Source organism: Pyrus communis, chromosome 9 (genome assembly GCF_963583255.1).
Source record: "Pyrus communis chromosome 9, drPyrComm1.1, whole genome shotgun sequence".
In the NCBI taxonomy this organism is placed as follows: Eukaryota; Viridiplantae; Streptophyta; class Magnoliopsida; order Rosales; family Rosaceae; genus Pyrus; species Pyrus communis.
Genome location: NC_084811.1, coordinates 8,335,230 through 8,353,598, shown reverse-complemented (window position 1 = coordinate 8,353,598; position 18,369 = coordinate 8,335,230). Strand labels below are relative to the sequence as shown.

Below are 18,369 nucleotides of genomic sequence, written 5' to 3'. Positions count from 1 at the left end.
GGGAAGGACACGGTAATTTAATTCATTCCCGTTATATATAATACAGATATTGAGTGTTTTTTTTTTTTTTGTTGGAGAAATTCATTAAGTAATTTTGAAAACTGAGTTTTCTTTTCTTTTTCCCCTAAAAACCCTAGATTTATAAACTGTTGATTAAAATCTTTAAAATACATTGGACTAAAGTAATGTCATATATTTTTTTAAATTGAAATGTTTCATGCAGTTCTATAGACATGAGAAATCAAACTCTTGCCTGATGAGATCGATTGTCGAGGCGGTTAGATTTATGATGTATGAGAAATTCCCTAAACAAGGAGGGGCAAGCTCAGATGACGAGGTGAGTTAGATTGATCAATTTAATGTACGTAATTGATTTCATTCACTATATATATTGTATATATTTCGCATATAAAACTCTGAAATAAATAATATACGCAGTTGATTTTGCTCACTATACAATATTTCTTGGTTTATTTTAAGGAGATAAGGACAAGTTCAGCACCGAGACTGAGAAAAGCGTCGGATGTTGACTGTTACAACAATAAAATCTCAGAGGAAAATGTGCAGGGTTTTGATGGCGAACCCTATACAGAAGAAAGGGTGACAGAATTTTTTAAGTCAGCCTATGAAAACTTGACGAACCTGAAAGTTATTCATAAAATGGAGACCGAAAGAAAACCTGTGAAGGTTCCGCAGCAAAACCCATCTCCACCAAGCATTTTTTCCTGCAGTTCTTCTCGAGAAGGACATGCTAACAGTCCTTCCGGTCCTTCTATGTTCGGTGGTGTAGAAGTAAGAGCAACTGCAACTGCAACGGCTGAGAGATTATAGGACTTTACAGTCGATATGAGTTATCCGAGATGAGCGTGCCCTAACTTAGAGGACATTCGGAAAACCCCCATCCGGCCTCTGTCATAGCCCAATAATGTAACTTGTTATTTGAAAAATTGAGCGAAATAGTGTACCTTTTTTCTTTATTCACACCATACCACTAACTTTCCTAATAAGTAACAAAAGTTTATTCAAAAGAAGGCCAGAAATGAGTTCTATTTTATTTTTCAAGAGACTGCTATCTGTGCTCATTGTAAATGCCTTTCTAAGAGCAAACACCTCAATTAATTTGATAAGAAAAAAAGCCAGAAATGAGTTCCATTTTATTTTTCAAGAGACTGCTATATATGCTCATTGTAAATGCCTTTCTAAGAGCAAACACCTCAATTAATTTGATAAGAACAAAATTAATTTTGAAAACCCAAGTGAGTCATGACAATTGGTGGATATGAATTATCTTTTAGGACATCGAATGTAAACTTACAATTTAAAAAAAACGAGTCATATATTTCTAACATTTTTTTCTTTAACCTTTATCGAACCACAGACTTTCCTAATTGGTAAAAGTTATCCAAATGAAGCCCGCAATAAATTCTATTTTTTTCAAGAAACCTTTATGCTTACTACTCATTGTCCATGCCTTTTATGCATGTTTTATTTGTTTTATACCTCTATGTTCTATTTGTTTCATACCTCTGTTTTATTTGCATGTTTTATGACAATTGGATTGGGAAAATATGACGAATTTTTTGAACATTGAATGTAAAATAAAATAATTTAAAATAAAAACTAAGCCAGATATTATCTAACATTTTTTATATTTAATTTTACAGCTTCACCAACTTTCCTAATTGACAAAAGTTTATCCAAATGTAGGCCCGCAATAAACTCTTTTTTAATTTGCAAGGTCCGTCTTTGCTATAAATTTAGACCTATCCCTTCCCTTCCATACATCTGTGTTCAATTTCTCTCCTCTTCCTTGTACTTTTGTTGCTTATATTCTCTTCATGAAGTACTCTCTCCCTTTCCTTCTCTCTCTCTAGATCTCTTGTCTAAAATGTCTTTTCTATGTGAGAAAACTATATCATCAGCAGACAACTCTGTCGAGTTTAGATCAAGGGCTGGGAGATCAAGCGCACAAATGGAAGCTAGAGTTGTTGAGGGCTCTAGTTCTAATGACCAAAGTCATGAGTTGCAGGTCAATCTTCACAAAGCATTGTACAATCAAATTCTCCAAGTAAGTCACTGTGACTCTTTCTTCTAGCTAATTTAAAAACCCTGCTTGAGTTTGGTATGTACAAATTATATATATGTATAAGATGAGTTTTAGAGGATCTATTTTATACCTTCAAATGCTAATAATTAAACCAGAATTTGAACATGCATGCTAGGTGGCTTGTCCGCTCATCTGATCTTTTTATCAGTACATATAGCGACCATATAACTGACTTTGATATACATATATATAGAGAAATATAGAAATGTTCTCACGACTCTCACATAACTTTCTTTGCCTTTCATGTAACAGGAAGGAAAGAAAGCCAGCACTACTTTGGATGGGATAAATATTGTCGACTCATTCATGCTTCCGGAAGCTCTCCCTCTGGATGGTCTCGACATTGAGAACGCAAAGTACTTTTCTGTATAGAAAGTGATCTATATCATGACGTGCATATTTTTTCTACAGCTGATTGTACTAGTTAACTGCAAGAATTCTATGAGTAGTTCTCTTTTTCTGAAAATGAATATTACTTTGCAGTTATACATACAGAACAAATGAATTATCTTCTAGGAGTTGAAGTGGTTACCTTCGTACTTTATGAAGCATACCCATCTGATAGACGAAAGAAAAGGAAGGCGGAAGTAAATGCTGAGGAATTAATGGTTGATAATGAGGGCTTGTTCGAAGGACTCAGGCCACTAAACGGGAAAGATTTCAACCTACCAGAAATTTAATATACAATTATTTTTCAATTACAAGCGATATTCTGCACTAATTTACACTAAAGGGAGGGGCAATTTGAACCTGAAACGCAGTGAATCGAAGAGAAAGACACTAACCATCAAGAGAATCCACCACTTGCAGGCTTGCAGCAGACAATTTTCTTTGGTTTATTAGTTGTTGGATTTTAACACCTATGGATCATTATGTGTCTAGGTGAATGTAAAATACCAGACAGTTTTTTGTGCAGTATTATCTTCTTCTTTTTATATGAATATTGACATAGTTATAGAATTATTGCATATGCCAATGCTATATAGATTAGCCTTGATATTGCATGACGATAACGACAATTTGAATCTCTCTTATTCAAATTTTCTATTATTTATGAAATTGATGGCATGCATGCTAACTGATTCATTATTAGAATTGGAAGAAATGAAAAGAATAGAAGTTGGATTGAGGAGGAATTAGAATCTGAATTTTTATTAAAATTGTTTAGTACAGCGGAGTATTAAATTTCCTTATTAATCTAAATAAGAATTTTTTATGCTAGTTAATAGAATTTAATTTGCATAACAACATATACTCATAAAATCCAGTTTATCCAAGTTGATCATAACAATTTATCTTCGGGGACTACTATTGATGGACGAGCTCCAGCCGGGTTGCTCTCTGGCATCTTTACGAGCGCACCCTTGTAAAATTCGAACTTCATACGGGAGGCTCGACCGATTGTGCTATGCCTTGACTCGAGCTTCTCATTCGATTTTCTTATTGGTCCAGTAAGCTGGTCCAACAGTTCCAGCTCAAATTAAACGATCCTATGTGGATCATGGAATCTGTAGAGCGAAAAGGTAAGACGTAAAGAAAATTTTGTTTCCTTTTCCACATGCAACACACTTAGCCTCTGCACTTTGTTGGACCCCCTCTTCCTTCAACCTTGGCACCACCGAGAGCGTTAGGTAAGCTTAGGGGTTGTATCTGGTGGACTTCGTGCCACCAACACCACCTCATCATGAGCGTCGACCTCTCGGCGATCTATGCCTGCCTCGTGTGGGATATTCATCATCAACTCAAAACGGCTATATTCCTTGATGTAAGAGAATGCTTGCACAAATCCAAACCTAATACAAGACACCATGAGATTGTGACACATGGAGATCGAATAGCATGTAATTAAGCCATAAACTAGGAATGAATCTAAGAGTTAAACTTGGGCATCTGATCTCAAGATGCTATCCTGCAAATGAAAACATAAGGACAATAGGACAAAATTCTTGGAGCAAGTTCAGTAAGCTAATTAATCTCTAACACCCCCTTCTAAGTACTTACTGACTTAACTCCAAGCATTTCCCTGAGATATATAAATCAATCCTTTGACGGTGCATTGGTAAAGATATCTGCAAATTGTTCCTGTCTTGCAATAGACTAGTTTAACCACATTCTTTCGTAGAACTTGCCTTATAAAATGATATATATCTTCAATTGACGTGCTTTATCTTTTCATGATAGGATTTCACCAAAAACCCCACATAGATATGAAGGTCAATGACATAAATGCCACCAACTCTCAAAAATCTAGGATCAATTTAAAATTCTGAGCCAAATATTGTCTATTACCTTTTCCTTACTTTCATAAAACACTAGAGGACAAATGAATTTTTTAGAAATTAAATGTAAACATGTAATTTGACAAATTGAGCCAGATATTGTTTAACAATTTTTTCTATAATTTTATAGGCCCGTCAACTTTCTTAGTTTGCAAAACTTTATCCAAATGAGGACCCGCAATAACTTTTTTTTTTTTTTTTTTTATTTCAAACACATCTGTGCTCAATGTACCTTTATCAAGTTGATTGAGAAGTTTTCTCAATCAATTTGATAAGAACAAAATTAATTTTGTAAATGTAAGTTTTTGAAAACTTTCAAATCAAGTGCTTTAGCTAAGAAAAACACAGAAAAAGAACAATGATAGAAATGTCACCAACTCTTAAAATCCTAGAATCTATTTAAAAGTTTCAACCAAATATTGTCTAATACTTTTCCTTTAATTTGTTACTGGCCCACCAACTTGCATAATGGGCAAAAGCACAACAAGGACAATGTCACCAACTCACAAAACAATACGGTCGTGACAATTGTATACGGGACATATGAATGAATTTTTGAGGCACTGAATGTAAACATGTAAACTGAAAATTTGAGCTAGATATTGCTAACGGTTTTTTATCTATATATATAAAATGAGCACCCTAAAATGGTGAAACATTCAAAATACCATAAATTGCCTTTTAAAAATTTCATAAATTACAATTGAACCAAAAGAAGCTAAAGTATTTAACCATATTTTTATATAATTTTATCGGCCCTTCAACTTTCCTAATTGGCAAACCTTTGTCCAAATGAAGGCCTGCAGTAATTTTTTATTTCAAAACACCTTCGTGTTCAATGTACATGCTCTTATCAAATTGATTCAAAGAACGCCTAAATCAATTTGATAACAACCCAAATTTTTGGAAGCTTTAAAATAAAGTGATTAAGCTAAGAAAAAACCATAGACGAAAAGATTAATGAAAGAAATACCACCAACTCTCAAAATCCTAGGATCAATTTAAAATTTTGAACGAAATGTTGTCTAATATTTTTCGTTTCATTTGTTATCGGCCCACCAACTTTCATAATCGACAAAAGCACAACGAAGACAATGTCACCAACTCACAAAACGCTAGAGTCATGAAAACTGAAACCGGGAAAATAGATAAATTTTTCAGACATTAAATGTAAACCTGTAATTTGAAAAATTGAGCCAGATATTATATAATGTTTTTTTCTATAATTTTATCGGCCGTCAACTCTCCTAATTGGCAATCCTTTATCCAAATGAAGGCCCGCAATAAATTTTTTTTTTTTTTTTTTTTCCAAAACATCTCCGTGCCTAATGTGCCTGCCTTCTATGCAGATTCCTTCTTCGCTATAAATTTAGAACTAGCATTTGTTCCCTACATCTTTATACAGTCTCTCCATCGGTCCTTGTACTCTTGCTTCTATTCCTTTCACAAAGTAGTTCTATCTCTCCCTAAATCTCCTCTCCAAAATGTCTTTCTCATGTGATAGTATGCCATCAGGATACCTTTTGAAGATCTTTTGAATTTAACCTCAAATGATGTTCAAAACTTTTTTGTTTCACCATCCTCCACACCTCAAATGGTATTTCGAGAAGTCCTACCCTTTGAAAACCATGAAATACAGGCCCCTGTTGATTTCTGTAAGTCCCTGCCTCTTGGCTAATTTGGCCCCTCACCTCTAATTAAAAAGTACTCTTGGTTTAACTGGAATTTGACTATACGGTAATTGTTGGAACATTTTCAGTTTACACAGGCAAAAACAGCAGAGGTGAAGGCGAGGTGGTCAGAGAATACAGAGAAACCCCGAAAACATGCAGATTGTAGTATACCAACCGCCTCAAGATGCTGACCCCATGAATATGACACCAAACATCCATGTATAATTTCATTCGTTTAATTAACCCTATAATATGTGTGTGTGTGTATGTTTCATTCTTACCTAACTTGTTTTGCATATCAACAGGTAGCACAAGTCCAAGACAAGCCAGCAAGATCGCCGACCACGGTGATCGGTGAGGACATGGTGTCATTTGGACTGCCCAAAGAAATTTGGGAGGATTTAATGACGAGGTGAGTTAGATCCAGCAATTTAATTATATACACATCTATATGTATATATTTTTGACATGTAAAACTTTAAGATATATATAATATAAACAGTTGATTTTGTTCAGTATACAATATTTCTTTGTTTGTGTTTAGGATGAGACAAGATCAGCACCAAGGAAGAGAAAAGCTTCAGATGCAGAATGTGCCCCAATCTGAAGAAAAAAAACAGAAGCGATAGAAAAAGCGGGAACAAGAACTGAGAGTTGACATGACTTAATCGCCTATAAGGAGGGGTGCGAGATGATTAATCACAAGATGTGTCCCAACTTGGAGGACCTTAGAATAACCGTGATGTATCTCTGTCCGATTGCCTGGTGATCTCGATGCATGAGATTTAAATGAGAATGTTTTGATTCAAAACTATTAAGTTCTTTTTACTTTCAGTTTGTTTAATCATAAGACTATAATATTTTGGCTATTTAGTACTATGGTCTAGTAATATTTCTCTGTCACATATAATTAAGTGAAAGACATTAAGTTCAGATATATGAAATAGCGAGTTCAATACTAATATATTCTGCCACTTGTTAATCTAAATATATCGTTGTATAAAAAAATGTATGAATCTAAAAGGGCAAGACTCATTCATTTGGTCATTTTTATCATATTTTTTAACTACATATTTTGCACATAATCGATCATGGAATGCATCAATGACCCCCGTCAAGAAACAACATGAATCGTATGCAAAATTATAGGTGAGGAATTGATGATTACAGTTTAATTTGCAACGAATTATCAAATGTGGTTATTTTTTAACACGTTTGTAAAACCTCTCCATAACTCTATCAATTAATAACCTTAAAGTCATAAAAAAATTATAGTCTCAACTTGGGCTAGTTACGGAGCCAGAAATTTCTTCTAGTAGGGGCAACTAAAAACAACGAAGAAAATTTTATTATAATATGGTTATACGCAATATGATATTAAGAATGATTTCAAATGATGATGTATCACAATTCCAATGTTACAAAAATTTCAATATAGTAGTGGAAAGTGGCAAAGTGATGAGAAAAATATAAGTACATGATAGGCAGGAGAGGATTTTTTCGGTTTGAATGACAGAACAAGAGCACTATTGCTCATATAATATTTGATATAGAGTATAAGTAGAATGAATGTATGTTGGATATTAGATACATATATTTTCTTTAAAGATAACCCGTATATATTATATAATTGTAGTCTGCAACTAAACAAACGAATTACTTGAGTGGGGGCATCTGCCCCTAGTGAGCCTTCATTGGCTCCGTCCATGGTTATGTATAAGAGTAAACTCCACATTGTAATAAGTTATATATTTTCTAGGTCTCGTCTTAGTGAAACTTGTCTCCACATAGTAATGATTATCAATAAGTATGAAAATAATATGCAATGTCATAATTTAAAGTTTAAAATGAACTAATATATTTCTCTAAAGTTGTTTTTGCTTTAACTTTTTAGAGTTGATACCGCATCTTTGAGTTTGCGGGTACATAATACCTCACCAACATGGACATCTTTTTGTTGAAGCCAAATATCTCTAACTTCTCAAACATGGTTACGGCTTCTTGGTATGGGAAAAGGATTCTCTTCGGATCCCTTCCACCAAATCCACCCAATCACCTAAGCCAGGCTCTTGAAATTTGATTAAACGGCTAAAGTTATTATACCTTTTAAAGAGGCTCCCTGTTTGTAGTTGTTGAATCAAATTTCAAGGGTCCGGATTGACTAATTGGGTGTATTTAGTAGAAGGGATCCGAAGAAGATCCCTTTCCCTTGGTGTGCTACTTTTGGTACTATTGTTCAGGATTAACTCCTCCTTCTTGTCTGATTGCATTAAAGATTTCTTCTTATGTTAAAAGGAAAACTAATGAAATGAGCTTGAAAACTTTGAGTTTTAAGCAAAATGACAAAAAAGTGTTGTAAGTAAATAGTACCATAAGTGACTTTTTAAAGTAAAAATATCCTTAACATTAAAAGTGAACAGTATCAGAAGTATTTCCTTAAGACTCCCTATGTTAAAAGCATACACAACTTTTTGCATAAAACTCGAATATTTTCAAATTGCATTGGGTGTATTCACTGTATTGTATGTATTTAAGTAATTTGCTTAGAAAGAGAGGTATGAAAGAGAGCATTAAATACATACATGCACTAACTTTAAAAGATTAGGTGTCTTTCTTTTTCTATTGTTACATCTTGAAGCCAAAGCACAATGACAACAGTGTCGCCAACTCTCAAATTACTAGAGTCAGAGTCATAACAACTGGAGGGCAATTATGAATGAACATTTGGGACATTGAATGCAAACATATAATCTAAAATTTGAGCCAGATATTTTCTTACAAGTTTTCCCTTAATTTTACCCGCCCACAAACTCCCCTAATTGACAAAAATATCCAAATATATAGCCCCGGCGATAAATTCTATATTTTCTTTCTGAAGATCCATGCTCACTGTACATGCCTTTTATATCATGAAGATTCCATCTTTGTTATAAATCTAGGGCTGGGATTTCCCTTCCATACATATGTGTCAACTTCCCTCCTCTTATGTTATTGGCACTATAAAAATCTCATTGTGCACTTCAAACTTTCTATATTTAAAAAAATATATATACTTATGAAAATGCATGATGAGATTTTTGGAGTACCAATAACATTACTGTGGATGCAAATTTCCGCCGTCTCTTCCTTCGACGAAAATGCACCTGCAAAGTAATAACACCTAAAATTAAGGTCAGAAGCCTCACACGCCCACGATGAATGGGGGGCTTTAGCCGAAGAATCTCCGATGTCAAAGTTAGAATTCTAAAAAGAATATGTTTAGGAGTTTGTGGGTAGCAAAATGGTTTAGCATTTTAGAGGGATGATAGAGGTATTTATAGGAGAGTGGCCCTTCCCTTTTGGTGGAGAGTGGACAGCCATGTATGGTGTAATTGGGGTGAATAATTGTTAGATATTATGTGAAATAATATATTACAATTAACATGACAACTATTACTAAATTAAATAGGAAGTTTTGGAAGTTACCTTTTAAATAAAATCAATAACGGATTGATGAGGAGTGATGAGAGGAATATGAAATATTTCATATTGATCACCTTTAACTCTTCTTTGATTGAGCTGTTATTGTCTGTTGCATGTGCTTGGGAATCTCGGTGTGCCTCTAGGGTAATCTTGTTTTTTTTTACCCAAAAGTCCACCTGTCACCTTCATGATTTTTTGGATTATTTTTTACTCCACAATTACCATATAAAGAGCAGCAAAGCTTCCTTAGAATAAGAGAGAGCAGTGGAAAGGGGATTTGGATTTGCTTGGCAGGAAGAAGGCTTGTCCATATAGAGAGCAGCAGAGCTTCCTCTATAAGGAACTAGATCCCAATCCGTTCTCCTTGTATTGACCCTGCAAAAATTCACGAGTTAAAAAGTCAAGCAACGAGTTAGATTCACCCTTTATACATTCTATGTCAAAATCGAAAACAGATAAAATGTCTTGTCATCTAGCAAATATTTGCTTTGAAGCCAGGTTCTTGACATCTTTTAATAAAAAATCCTTTGCTGCCTCACAGTCCACCGTGATCTGGAATCGTTTGTTGAGAAGGTCACCTTCAAATTTTTTGACTGACAATTGATAGAATTTCTTTCTTTGCTGTGGACTAATTCTTTTGCGCTGGTTTTTTCAGACTCCAGAAGTAAAGCAAACCAACCGTTCTTTTCCATCTCTAGTTCTTTGTTTCAGAACTCATTTGTAGCCTTCATCAGAATCATCAGTTTTAACTATTTAAAAATCTTTTGGATTAGCTAGAGCTAAGCAAGCATGGCAATCCTTGGGAGTTTTTTTTTTTTTTTTTTAACAGTCGAACAACCTGAGTATGACTTTCAGTCTAAGGAGCAAGGGTTTTCTTCAAGCTTTGGTATAGGAGCTTGCTATCTTTTGCAAGATCCTTATAGAAGTCACCAACATAGTTAAGACTTCCCAAAAATCTTTGTAGTTGCTTTTTATCTAGAATTTCATCTGAAAATTTATCAGCAAAAGTAATGGCTCGATCAATGGGTAACTTAACCCCTTGTGCATATTATGACCTAAGAATCGAATTTTTGTTTGAAAGAGTTTCATCTTTTTGGCTGAAACAATTAAACCTTCATTCTTCACCACTTTCAAGAAGATATTAATATGTTTGAAGTTTTGTTCCAAAGAGTTAGAATAAACCAAAACATCATCAATGTAAACAATAGTGAAAGTAGTATAAGGATTGAAAATATCATTCACAATATTTTGGAATTCGAGAGGAGCATTTTTCAATCCAAAAGACATTATGTTGCATTTGTAATGTAATGGCACATCAAATGCAGTTTTATACCTATCCTTTTCAACAATTTGAATCTACCGATAACCATATTTCATATCGAATTTTGAAAATATTACTACTTAATTCAGCATGTCTAACAAATTCTTCTTATTAGGAATGAGATACCTTTTCCACCTAAGAGGTTTATTCAAATGCTTGCAATTTATTACTAATTAGGGAGCTCCTCATTCCAGTTAAGCCACATTCTCCACGTAAAAAGCTGAGCAACTCCACAGCAAGTAGCTCTTACAAATTAGCTTCTTTTCAAGAAGCTCAGTTATTTCATGTTGACATATTTCCATTAACCTATTATTCATTTGAATGGGTCGAACCTTTGTTGGAATCTTCTTTTTATCAAAATCAGGCTCACAAGGGAACTCAACAATGTGCCTTTTACCATCCCAAAAAGAACTAGGAATTTATGCACACACTTGATTTTCAAATTCTTTTTATATGGACTCAACTTGTTCTTTAACTATTTTAGTATGAAGTTGTTATTTAATCCTTTTAAAGTGTATTTCTTCTTTCAAAGAACAAAGGAAATTTTTTTTTTTCTTTTCTTTTTTTATGGAGTTAACATACTGTGTCTGGGCCTCTCTAGAGAATTCAAATTTTTCCTTAGCACCTTCAACTTTGGTTTCTATGCCATTTTTAGAAACTTTAAATGGGTACAAAACATGTTAATAAAGGGAGTTTCTAAAATCACATCATGGTTTAGACCTTGTACCGTAACAAAAGGTGTTTCAAAACGGAGTTGAATTCTCTTCCCTCATATTATCATCCTCTTCTTTCCCCTCCTCTTACACATTGTTTTTTTGTCTTGATAAAAAAAATTAATATAAGATGTTGACGTGACTAAACCGTAATCGTTCAAATAGAATGGAAAAGAAGATGAAAGAGATTAGGAGGGAAGGAAAAGGAAAAGAGAATCCTCCTCCCTTCAAAACTTACCTCATCCTGTAGCATCTACATCTGACACTTGTATTGAATACTCATTGGCTGGTCAGTTGTATTTCGAAGATCGTGAGAAGTTTTTGAGATGTACTTTGTGGTAAAACTCCTTCATTTATACGGTTAAGGTCTGCTTCAGAATCAATCAGTGTTTCAACTTCGCCCAACTTCTCCAAGTCTAAACTTCGGCAACCACCACATCGTACTTCTCTCTCGACCACACCACAGGCAAACCACACGCACACGGACACACCTGTTACAATCTCTTTCCGGTTCTCTCTCTGATTCTCTCTCTTTCTCTCTCGCAACTCTCAAGCCCCAAATCGAGGTATTTATTTCGAATTATTTTCGAAATCTAGGGTTTTGCTTTGAATTATTTGGATTTGTCAGTTTGAATCAATTAATCTTTTCGGAGGAGGAAGGAAGCAACCTTATATGTATGAACCTCTCTGTGAAAGGAGGGGAACACCCCCTGCTTTGTAATTGATCTATTTGCCGAACGTACCAAAATACCAAAAATTATTCGGAATCCCAAAGGTAGTTGAGACGTGCATCAGCATTAACAGAAACCAAACAGGAACCTAAGGCATTACAATTGCTCGTGACTGTTCTATGGTCTTATGAAGTGTAATTTATAGACATTATCTAGGTTTACAAGGAAAGAGTGAGAGAGCAATTGGATTATATTCCCAACATATGAAAGTTTTTTGCTGCATATTTTTACTTGTATGGTTATTCATCGTTGTTGTTTGTGGGTTTATAAGTGATTTCATGCACGATGTGATGATTGAGAGGGCAATAGTTATTTTACTATCAACATAGAAAAGTTATTTTTGCATGTTTACATGGATAGCTACCAGTCGTTAATGTTTGTGGGTTTATTAAGTGATTGCATGCACGAGTATGACGTGATGGATAGCTACCAGTCGTCAATGTACGTGAACTTATTAAGTGATTTGCATGCACGACGGTAAAATTCCTCAAGTAAGATTAGCATTGATGCTATTGTATGTCCATTCAGGCTTCAGACATGAAAACCCTCCTCTAGTTAGACGTTCAAAAGAATAAAAAGACTCCAGGCCACAGATTGATATATGGAGTCCACTGTGGAAACCCAACAAAGGATACTCAATACTCAATGTCTTTACCCAAAAAAAAAAAAAAAAAAACTTTATCGAAAAACTTCTGGTACTGTTTACTTTAACAAAAACTCACATTTTGACACTAAAAAATCAATCCTAATACTATTCACTTTACTTTTTATTTTGTCCTTATCGTTAAAATTCAAAGTTTTCAAGTCATTTTCATTAGTTTTCCGAATACTCAATGTCTTTACCAAAAAAATAAAGGATACTCAATGCCCGGTTAGACTTGTCCTTGTAATACGAAGAGTTCAAATCCCCTTCCTCGTAGTTAGATTTGTTTAAAACAAAGAGCTAGATCATTTTTAGTTAGTTTCTAACACGGAAGCATAAGTTTTCGAGAAACAGGTAAAAATATAATTGTAATAGCTGCGAAAAGATAATACAGTCCTTCAGTCCAGGCCTATAGGCAGTCGGTATAAGCAATTAGACACCTATGACAGCATTTCTGAAGAGAAACATACGAGATCAAAAGAAAAGAGACAACAGAAAACAGAAATTCGGACCTCATACGTCCACAATGAACATGTATAACACATATTTCTCACCGACCATTAGGCTCGGCAATCTTTGGTCTGCCTCCCATCTGCTCGAGAAACTTGGAGAGACGCGAATGCTTTGCGGCCCATTGCTCAGCCAACTTCTGCTCCTTCGCTTCTGCATCTCTCCTTAGCCCTGCTAATTGTTCCCTGTATTCTGCTTCGATCCTGTCAAGAGCAGCGTTTTGCTCTTCCCTTAGAGCCTTTACCTTCGCCTCAATCTCTTCCATCTTCTCCCTCCTCCGACTAGCCTTCTCTGAATCCAGTTGCAACTCCACCCTTCTTAACCTCCACGACGCTTCCTTCTTATGCGCTGCCCAAGCACGGTGCACTTCTTCCAACTCTCTGGAGCACTCCACCAACTCGGATATCACTAGGCTCTCCCCAGAAGCAGGAACTACCCCATGATGTGGCAAATTTCCCAAAGCAAAACTACTATCTGATCCTCTATCCTGCTGCAGCCAAGGGATTGGAGGAGAGGGTGCCACTGCCGAGGACAGACTCAGGGTAACAGAAGGAGATGGTGGCCTCACATTGGAGGACACATTGGAATTAGAAAGCCAAGGAGGAAGAATCGTTGGTGCTGGAGAAGACGTTTCAGTATGAAGATAGGCACCATTTGAAGTAGCCATGAGATAGGTTGGGGCAGCACGCTCCTTCACTAACTTCTCAGCAAAAGTTTCAAGAATTCTATCGTATTTACCCTCCACAATCGGGTCAGCTGTCTTGTTATTCTTCTGTTCTCTCTGCTGCTTCTCTTTGAACACTTCCCACCACTTGCCCAATCTCTTAGCCGTACGACCAGGGACTTCAGCAGCAATTTTCTTCCACTTATTTCCGTGTTTGGCTTGAAGACAAATGACAAGGCGCTGCTCCTCTTCCGTTAGGGATCCTTTCTTAATGCCAGGTTTGAGATAATTCTTCCATCTTTCTAAGCAAGATTTGGCATCCCTGTCTAGGGGTGTGTTCATGCGCTGTGATACAAGGTTCCACTCCCTTGGCCCATATTGCTTCACATATGCACTTAACAAAGCGTCCTCTTCAGCACTCCAACGTTGTCTCTCCTTCATTTCCAGGAGCAGGTATAACTGTCCATTGCCTCAAACCGAAACTCCTCATAATGTATCTGGAATCAACAAGTCACTATATTAGTCCATCTTCTACTGTCATGCAATGATACGTTAACCTCCAAAACGAAATTAACATCTGGATAGGACGAAACTAAAATAGCTAATGTTATGAAACATAAGAAGCAGATAAGCCAACCAGCTGATAGAAATAACGAGGCTAACGTCTGCATCAAACAATCAATTTTCCTTAAAGGAATGAAATTGCAGCAACAATGGAAACTCCGTAAATTCCAAGTGCCTTCACCAGCCATTCAACCGCTAATAGCCAAATACAGAGACGGCAAAATATTAAAAAGATGAGCATTCTCATTGGAGTTCAACGGTTGAAACATCAGCAAAATAACAAACTGAGAGTTACTGATGGATTTAACTAGCATTATATTAGAGTTTCGAATCGCCGAAGCTGGTGAAATATATTACAGTTGGTATTCAACGAACACAATTTTCCATTTCTTCGGCCACATCATTAAACTTAGAGAGCAGATCAGGTCTGACATGTGTATCAAAAAGTTGAGAACATAGCAGCTCTTTGTAAGAAATCCTTTACTTACAAACTTATTAACTTGTAGACAGGAAAAGGGACAATGACAAACTATAACATGATATATTTCACATATGTAAGAAGATGAATAAGTCAATTATTTTCATATTTACAATTTATAGTGCACTTATTAACCGGTGATTTAATATACAGGAAATGGACGATAAAAAAAAGGGTGATGCTAGATTAGAGAGACCATCATTTTAGACCATATTTAATAGATCAAATAATATGAGGTTTAATGGTTGGATTCCTCTTTAAATCATTAAAAATGAAATTCATATATCAACTATCACATCATGTGATTTACAAAATATGATCTAAAATTATGATCTCGATCCCTAACATTTTCCTAACAAACAATAAGCACAGTGACACACAATTGATTAAAAACAAGGTGAAAAACGAAAACTGGTCTCACTAACAAGCAATGCTCAAAAGTTGATCTTAGGGTTCCGAAATCAAATCAAGAAACCCAATTGCTCACAAAACAAGGTGACAAATGAAAACTGATATTCACGTTTGGGCAGCGAATAGACGTTTTTAGCTATCCAATGTTGATGTTAGGGTAGTTTATTTATTCTTTCCAAAATTCCAACAACTAAAAACACTAAAAAATAAGAGAGATTTTTCAGTATGATCGTCACAAAAGATGATACATCACGTGTCGTTATGTTAATTGTAGAATATGTGTGTTATAAAATTAATAATTTAAAAAATAAAATTTTTCATTACTAACATAAAAACACATAATGTATCATCTATGCTTCCGTTATAACTAAAATTTTTTCCAAAAGTGACACGACACTTTTGAGTGTCAATAATCAACCAATTAAGAAGTCAAACAACCCCAATGGCTTATGGTACGGGAATAACCCAATTGATTTTTCTTTTTCTTTTCTGTTTCGAAGTTCAGATTCATAAAATGGGTTAAATTCACATCTAAGCCCAGGAATATATCAGACTTCAAAGAAAAACGCTCCAAAATTAATAGACTTTATGATGGGAGAATGACACCGAATGAACTTCTAGAGCATCACAAGAGAATAGCGTTTTAGTATAAAACTCATAATTATCGAGTGTTTTTTTTTTTCCTAATTTACCATCATGAAAATTTAATCAATAAATATGATAAAATTTACCACACATATACTTTCCTACCCCCATCAAATTCATCAATATATCATAGTACAAGAATTAAAATAAAAAATGAGATAACACACTTAAAAATCAGTAAATTCCAATCACCAAACAAACCATGCAAAACAATTGCCACTGAATCACTCTATTACAGCAGAGTTTCGTCAAAAGAAAACCAGCAAAACAATTAAAAAGCACTTCTTTTAGTTTTAAATAAAATAGAGACTGTAATTGCAGATAAAACTAAGAACAACCCAATATCTTGTTTCGGTAAAAGATAATGATTTTCCTCATAACCCCACAAACCGAATTGCAGAGTCGAAGAAAATCGAAACTTTTAAGCTATAAAGTACAGAACTTTTTGCAAAATCATATGAAATCCGGAAATTAGGAGGATGAGAGAGAGAGAGAGAGAGAGTTACATTTCTGCTTAAGTGCACGACGGAACCACACTTCGTATACGACGCATCCCCGCCTAGACTGATAACAGTGTGAATTGGGATGATGATAAAATAGAGAAAGATGTGATCTTTCTGTGTTCTTGAAACAGACAGAGAAAAGGGTGAGAGAGAGTGCTCAAACTCCAAAAACAACCCTAGAGAGAGAAAAAAATCCCGGGCTAGAGAGAGAAGTGAAGAAAACGGACAGAAGAGACGAGACTTATATGTTGACACAGAGAGAGAGAGAGATGGGATGAGACGGAACGAAGAGGAAGGGAGCAATCTGACAGAGAGCGTAAAAGAAGGGCACGCGAATGGAGAGCCAAGGAGGCAAATACAGCCGATGACGTCGTTTTTATTTTTATTAGGAGGAATTTAATTGAACTAAAATCAAAGAAATAAATTAAATTAAACTAAAAAAACATCGAAAAGGAAAAGATTTATGCTGCTGTGTTTGTTTTGAGCTCCACCAACACCGTCGGCAGCCTCAAATGACAGTTCAAAAAAAGCTGCTGGGCTACTACTGCTGCTGTGTCGAGAGAGAGAAAGAAACAAGAGAGGGGAGAGAGAGAGAGAGAGAGAGAATGTGAGTGATTGGTGGATGAATAATAATGTAGTAGGCAGAGGGAGACGCGTACGCGCTCGATTTCAGCGCTTATATTGCGCCCCCCACCGCATGTAGTGTTTTGCGGGAGTAATATAAGAACATGATGATTAGGTTTAGGGTTAGCATTTCCTCTTCTCTTCCAACTAACTATACCATACCAGTACCTGCAATTACACATCATATCATTCATGTGTCATGCAAATCTTCCTGCGTTAATTTTTTTTATTTACTTATAATAACATAATTCACACTAAATTCTTTTAATTATAAAAATAAAATTTTAAATATGAGTGCAAATAATGCATTGTTATAGATAATTTTTTAAAAATAAGTACAATATTCATTGATGAAAAAATAGACGTATAAAGCACGATGAAGATAGCATGCATAATTGGGCCTCAATATTGATCGACTTAGCTTATTTTACTTTCTTGCGTTAACACTCAAGCGGCATTTGGGATGCTCTCCAGCAACATAATATCTTTACTTTATTTTGATTCATTTAATGTTTGCAAATAATAATTATATAAAATATCATTACACTACATTACATGGATGTTGAATTATGGAGACAGACACACACAACAACAACTAGGGCCGCAGTTGGTGAGTGAATCAATGGCACTGGCACCTTGGGCCCTTTTTGGTCTATGAGTGGTTTGCTAAGGACATCTCTCTTAAAAGTGAAATCATCTACGAATTCTCTGTCACTTCAAAATTTAATTTCAATTTCCGTGTCAATATTATAAAACATGGAAGAGAAACCTCTCCGGATCAAATATATCCCTATCCAGAAGATCAAAAAGTCCTAATCGTTTAAAATAGATCTTATGGTAAGAAATTTTTTTTACTTCTTCACGCACAACACTCACATCCCAGAATTCTCTCCGCTTCTCGCTTGCAGTAGTTCCGAGGAAGAGGATTGCCACCATCGACCAAGTACGCAGCAACAAGGAGTTCGGACTAGAATTTGAGATCGGCCATTGAGACCGAAACTTCAACATTATGTATAGTATTAAGGTGATTCAGCATATCTC

At 35.2% G+C, this 18,369-nt stretch overlaps 1 protein-coding gene across 2 annotated transcripts; it reads right to left on the bottom strand.

The window, feature by feature from the left end:
* Positions 1 to 13,277: 13,277 nt before the first annotated feature.
* LOC137745704 (transcription factor AS1-like) lies at positions 13,278 to 17,384 on the bottom strand. 2 transcript variants are annotated; one of them, XM_068485701.1, is made up of 2 exons: positions 16,708 to 17,384; positions 13,278 to 14,600 (listed from the first exon to the last, which is right to left on the bottom strand). In XM_068485701.1, the coding sequence occupies exon 2, from the start codon at positions 14,542 to 14,544 to the stop codon at positions 13,480 to 13,482; it is 1,065 nt and encodes a 354-aa protein (XP_068341802.1). In that variant the 5' UTR covers positions 14,545 to 14,600; positions 16,708 to 17,384; the 3' UTR covers positions 13,278 to 13,479. The 2 variants fall into 2 exon arrangements, with proteins under 2 accessions (XP_068341802.1, XP_068341803.1); XM_068485702.1 differs by lacking the exon at positions 16,708 to 17,384 and adding an exon at positions 14,741 to 15,111.
* Positions 17,385 to 18,369: the final 985 nt, after the last annotated feature.